Raw genomic sequence first — 6,873 nt, 5'->3', positions numbered from 1 at the left:
AATTTCGCGCTTAATAAAGTAATGTAAACGTGCATATTGTTTGATCTAGTTCGTTGCCAACGAGGCACGGGGAATCCCGGCGTTTTATTCAGTTTGTTTTCTCTCTCACCCGCTTTGTCCCCGAGCATTTCATTTCGCTAGACACTTTTGTTGGCTATCATGCGTTTTTTTTGATATGAAATTAAATACAATATAGAATTACAAAAATCGTATCAATATACTTACAATTTTAATTATTAACAGTTATTTATTTTAATTATGACTCTTAATTTTAATAACTAAACCAGTAATCTTATTCAAAGTTTGTGACTGTTCATATTTTTTAATAAAAATTATAAAGCCAAACTTGATATATTTTACCTTAATTTAATTTTATTTCAATAAGCGTTGGTATCTTTATCGATATGGATGGTATTTCTATAAGTTTCGACAAGAAGGCTAATCGATGCATCCCTAAATTCAATTATCATTCAATTTGAACAAGTACTTAAGGGTTTAAATCTAGCATCGGCTGTGGAGTGACCTCTTGTAAAATCATACTGTTGGCTATGCATAACTTTATTATTATTAAAGTGTATCAATAATTGATCAAGATCTCTCATATAGCCCGCTTCTGCATTACAAATATCGATTGAATGTAAGCTGCATTACCCCACAAAATAACACCATATGATATGATGAAAATATCTAAAATATTAACTCATTGTTACTCCTTACAGCAGAAGAACTGCGTTGTGAGACTTGGTCAGACGATATAAAAAATGTTTAAACATATTGAAGAGTTGTGACGCGTCTTGGTTCTGAATCCTTAGATCCTCACTTCAAAAGTTTTATTATTTTATTTAGCAAAACCTACGTACACAAGCATTGCTTTTACTTCTTTAAAAGGCGCTTAATTTTTGATGTGTCATAAACAAATGTTTGGAATTGAAACAAGTGTTGTTAAGGTTATCTTTTGGTTTATATAATATAAATTGTGACATAATATCTCTAAAAAATATCTGTGTTAAGTATTAAGTAACAGCAAATATAAAATTAAATGTTTAGAAAATTACAATCCCATTACACTTTCAGACAGGTTTGTTAGTTAGATTCAGAAACGTCGTTTTACCATATGTTAGTTTTCTAATTATATCTTTGGGTACAACAGTATACAATTTACTTAAATAATATAATTTGAATTCAAATTGTATAAGAACTATTGTATAGATAGCAACTAGGGCGAATAACCTTTTAGGCAAAACCTAGCAAATTATAGGCCTGCAGCATTCTTAAATACATATTAGATAGTCGTAATACATTCTTCGCTGTGCTTTTCTGAAAACAGAAAAGTAACTTATTGTAACAATAACTACAGTTTCCGACTTTACAAATTGTCAAAACGATTTTATTATAACATACTTTGTAGACTAAATAAATTAATAAAAATTAAAACAATGTTAAACAGCCATCAACATCTACTTATGTGCCATCAAAATCTACTGTAACAAATTCAATGAAACTTCGACTGATCCTTAATTGGCATATAAATGATTTAAATAAGTAGTATTCTTAATAACAAGATAGTATTTTAATAATTAAATAAGGAATATGTATAATATTCATAACCTACATAGAAATAAACATAGGAAATGGATACATTGTACACTAAAATAAATTTTAAGTTAACAAATAAAAACTTACTTATTCGAACTTAATTATACATAGAATAAGCTAAGAATAAGGAGATCATAATTTCTTACTTATAAACCCGTTACGACGTTGGTATAACTATTCCCACGTTATGCCAAAGTCACAAGACGACAACGTCGCATTTCATTGATAAACTTAAGAAAAAAAACAGAAATTTGTCTCTGATAACCGTATTTCTGTCAGTTTGACGTTTCCAGTAGCTGTGATTTTGATCCAAACAACCTCTGTTTATTTTGATTATAATAACCAGTTTTAAAATGCCCAATAATAAAAGAGAACGCTGAATTAATTGGAAGAAAGAAGAAAAGGTATGTAGAATTGTGAATGTCGACAAAAACTGAAACATGAATGTTGCTATTGTTGAATTTTTTAAGCTTTGGAAAATGAGCACCTTCAAAAATAACACTAATAGAATATAAATTTAAAATGACAGACAGACATTCTAGTGAAGACTTTAGTAATCACTTAAAAATCAATAGAATAATCTAATAAAAATGTTTTATTTCTTAAAATAACTCAATTGTTCAAAAACTATAAAACCTTTTTTTTTTTTAAATAAATATGGCCCTCACTGCTGATTCACGCAGCAAGCATCATCAGAGATAGGTTCCTCTTTCAATTCAATGGCTATTATGTGCAAGACTGCCATTGATACTATATACATCTTGACTCTGTTGATGCTCTGAATCCCTTGATCAGTTGTTCCATACGCCAAAACATCTCTCTACACTATTGCGAGTTCTAATGTGGGCATAATTGTATGCTTCTTCTAAATGAGTAATCAAGAAAAAACAAATATACATTAAATGCTTCTAATTTTATATTTACTGCCAGTTCTCAAATCAAGGGCGTAAAACGGAAGAGAAGAACTTGCAATAAACTCTCCGCAACTTTTTTTTGTATTACACAACGTTTGTAAGGAGCTGCAACCATCACACCATGTTCCAATTGACATCAGCAGGAGACATGGTGAAATAGGAGCACGCAATTACATTCTCGTGGGAACAACACGCAAATACTAGATGAACGTGATCACTGATCATGACTAACAAAATTTTACCAATGTCAATATAACATAATACAATACAATACAATACAATAAAGAAGATATGACAGTGTGGATGTTTAAAATAGTATCCATCTCTTTAAACACTTTAATATAATACAAAATAATACTAATTGTAACTAATAATAAACTCAATATAGTCACAGAAATATCTCTTCCTTAGGCGTAAAGAAACCATTATTTACGCGTATAAACTCTACAAAGCTTGGCTATAGGATGTAATAAAATCTTTGTCTAAAACGTTGTATAACAGTTCTTCTTTCATATTCGATGACATTTTAAAATTAAAATGCATGGTTTAAATGTCATTAGATTAGAGTAAGTTTTCGATAAATTCATTATAGTAAGTGTCAATATTGGTAATTGGTAAAACACATTATCTAATTAAATTTATTGTTGATAAGAGCTTATGTCCGTGACATCATCGGCCTCAAGTATATGTTGCCAACAAAGATTATAAAACTAGACTTATATGTTTGTACCTTGACTGAGTTAATATATAAAATTTGCGACGGTATTTTTACTATACAAGGCTCATAGCACAACACAACACTCGCTCTTATGCTAATGAAAAACATTATGAGGAAAGGCATGCCAAAGACCCAAGCATAGCGTAGACGTGAATCAGGCAGAGATTGCTGATCACCTACCAGCATACTTTAGAAATAAAAATGATCACACAACAGATCCAAAATGTGAAAGAAAAAATATATGTGTTTTTTTTTGTTTTTATAATAAACACAATTGGCTTTGGTTGGTTTAGCTTGTCTTCCAGACAATGATAACCATTGACCAATGATAACCACTGACCAATGACAACAAATTTAGTAATAAACTACTTTTTAAGTTGTTAAAATAAGTAAAAACTGCGTGGTGCACATTCTTTTGTCGCTTAATAAATAATAATAATCCTAGCCTGCAATAAACTCGACTGTCTGCGTGTAGTCTGTTGTTGGCCATGACTAATTAGTAGGAGTTTTCTTCTCTCGATTTCACGGCAACTCTCTATAATTCATTTTATAGCGATATAGAGAGTTTACTCTTGATTGAAACAGGGCCTATAATATATAGCTAAACTGTACACCTCCAATAGCTTAGAATTTTCTATTTTGAATAATTGCATTCAAGCGGTAACTGTTCATCTATTACCGCATTTACCATTCGAGAGTTCAGAAGTGTTATTCGGATTTATAACTGCAGCTGAGTTTCATAACCAAACGTCAAACCAGAATACGAAGTTCCTACCGTATCATCTCGACGTCCGAAGACTTCTCTGGCATTGTCCATGGGCGTAGTATTGGCTTCAGGTGAGCCTCCTGCCCGTTCTATAAAAAAATGCAAACATATTTATGTATTTATTTAATAAGATTTACTGCACAATACAGATGTATATATATAATCTTGGGCCAATTAAAAATCTTCACATAAAGGTTATTTTTAAAAAAGAAGTGAAACATACCAATTATTTTGGTTGTTGAAAAAAAGAGATAAAAAAACTAAATTTAATTAGTTGACAATTAACTGTTATAAATGTATTTAATTCATCAAGATTTAAAATAAGATAAAAGATAAAGATTAAAGATATAAAACATCTCATGATATGGACGCCCTAGATCAATCAGTCAAAGTACTGAGTTTCAACAATATTACTAAATAAATTATCTTTAAGTAATTGAAGTATTCACTTCAGTCTTTAATAGTCTATCAACATAGGTTGTCGTAAACATGTTGGACAAAAATGAATTGCTGTCAAATTTCATCAATAAAGATCTTCAATTAGCTTTATTGCCCATGCGCTTTCTAGAGAATGTGTTTCTTCTTTCTACGTATTCCATCTCCAACAATTACATTAACCGGCGTGGTTACATTTACTATATCTTTTCCTTTTTTCTCGTTAGCTTCGTCATTGGCTTGCAAATATATGTCAACATTATCAGTGTTCACATTGAGCTGTTTTACCTTCTCGTCGCAAATGTTTGTATCAGCTGCGTCACGATGATCCTTACTCTCACCAGTACTACATACTATAGCAATAAATATATTATTCTCATTATGAGGCTGCAGAAGATTGTCAATAACATCCCGAACTTCACATTAACCAAATTTATTAAATGGAATTTAATTCAATACTCTTGTCTCATTGTAACCATTATTGGTTTTGTATCTGCTTATATGTATGCCACTCGAATGTATGCAACTTTCAGTTCTTGTGTGTATTTAATTTCTACAATGTATTCGGACGTCAGTGTGTACAGTTCGGTCAAAATTTTGAAGTTAATCAACAGTGTGATATGTTTTTGGTCTAAGCGATTGTTGAAGCATCCTAAGTCAATCAAATTATTTGATTCCACTCGTTTGACATATTCTGTATACATCGACATTTTGAAGATATATGAAGCATTTACAAATGTGTTTAAAATGCCGGTACGTAAACAGTAAAGAATGCATGTGTAAAATTTAAAAGTAAGTTAGTTAAGTAGTTATTTAATACCTGTTTCAGTTCCCAGATGTTGCTTTCGTCCTTATTTAGAGCTGTAGTATTAGTAACATATGGAATATAATAATAACAATCGTTTTCAGATATTTTTACAAGTCACAGACTATTTTATAAGAACTCTTATTTACATTCAAATATATATTGAAATTGATAATATACATAGCAATAATCCTATTATGAAGGTAAGTTTACGTGTTTCATATACCTCACCTTTTATTAACGATAGGAAATCTATCTAAAGATCCCCTCTAGTGCATTTACGTCCTAATACTAACTTAGAATATTTGTTTATTGTTCAAATTATTTTAATGGCGTTATGTTATTTAAGAAATCAAAATAATTCAATTGTAGCCTATCTTATTAATAACACAAGTATTTTTTGCCACAGGACTTGGTGTTATCTTACGAAATTTTCTTCATCGCGTGGAACATCAAAAACTTGCTGAACATTGTCAGCTTTGTCAAGGAATGTGAAACAATGTATCAAAATATTCTAGATATTGACAACTTTTGCACGAATAGATTGTCTCAGGAATTATCAATGGGTAATTATTATTGCTTTTTAAAATAAAATCTACCAATCTTCGTTTCTATAAACTGATGATATAAGCCTTTAATAAGTCTTTATATTTTTTACTGTCACCGGTTAAAATATGAAATATAAATTTTCCACAACTTGATATGTTTATTTGTCGGCAAACATTCTGCGTAACGATAATCCAGGAGGCCGGGTATTTGGCCGAGCCATTAATATATTCTAGAACTTCAAAATATCGAATTACCAAGTCGAAATTTACACAAGAACGCAAGCCGTAAGCACATGTATGTGCGCAAGGTTTTCAAAATTCTGAAATAAGTTATTTTTATGGCAACGGTCAATCGACTCTCATCCCTGAGGTCGTTCGCTCCCCGGCTGTGCACTAATGGATTTTCTTTCTATGTGCACATTTAACATTCGCTCTCACTGTGAAGGAAAACATCGTGAGGAAACCGGCTTGCCTTAGACCCAAAAAGTCCTATTCGATGAATAAATGATCATGAAACGGATAGAGAAATATGAGGTCCAGACCTAAAAAGGTTGTAGCGTAATTGATTTATTTAGTTTAGTTTTTAACCGACAAAGATGTTGTAAAAGCAGATCAGAAGGAGTATTGATGAACAGCCTCTGTCAGCAGTACGAATAGTAAAATAGGAGCATGTGGTTTTAGTGGAATGAAATACCACATACTCCCTGATTGCACATTAAATATAGTACCCTCTTTTCTCTATTCTTTGTCTCCATCTCACACATTGGGTTTACACTGTGATGAAGAGAGACAGATGTATACCTTAGCTAGAACAGTGCAATCAGATAAATTGTATAATATAAAAAAAACAAAAATGTTTCATATGTTACAATGTAGCTACTAAAAAGGTAGGCTTAGGTAAAACGAATTTACGGGTTTAAATTATTTCAGAAGAATACAAATTGTACAATAACATTAAGCGATTAAACCAAACACAATTCAAGAAGATGTCAGTATACGGTGTGTTCGTTATGGATGCTGGACTCCCCGTTGGACTGGTGCAATTGCTTACCACTTATGTCATTGTATTACTACAGTTTGCGCTGACTTAA

At 31.2% G+C, this 6,873-nt stretch overlaps 1 protein-coding gene across 1 annotated transcript; it reads left to right on the top strand.

Annotated features, from left to right (window-relative positions):
• The first annotated feature begins 4,483 nt into the window (after positions 1-4,483).
• Positions 4,484-6,873, top strand: LOC123714391. The gene is made up of 2 exons (XM_045668631.1): positions 4,484-4,619; positions 6,713-6,873. The coding sequence occupies exons 1-2, from the start codon at positions 4,484-4,486 to the stop codon at positions 6,871-6,873; spliced, it is 297 nt and encodes a 98-aa protein (XP_045524587.1).

The sequence above is a fragment of the Pieris brassicae genome, chromosome 9, assembly GCF_905147105.1.
Source record: "Pieris brassicae chromosome 9, ilPieBrab1.1, whole genome shotgun sequence".
NCBI lineage: Eukaryota > Metazoa > Arthropoda > Insecta > Lepidoptera > Pieridae > Pieris > Pieris brassicae.
This window is presented reverse-complemented; position numbering and strand designations above follow the sequence as displayed.

Excerpts from the sequence above, each read along its gene's own strand:
- LOC123714391 (XM_045668631.1), top strand. The coding sequence starts at position 4,484 with ATGTTGGACAAAAATGAATTGCTGTCAAATTTCATCAATAAAGATCTT. Across the intron at positions 4,620-6,712 it reads CAATTACATTAACCGGCGTG|AAGAATACAAATTGTACAAT; the intron begins GTTACATTTACT and ends AAATTATTTCAG.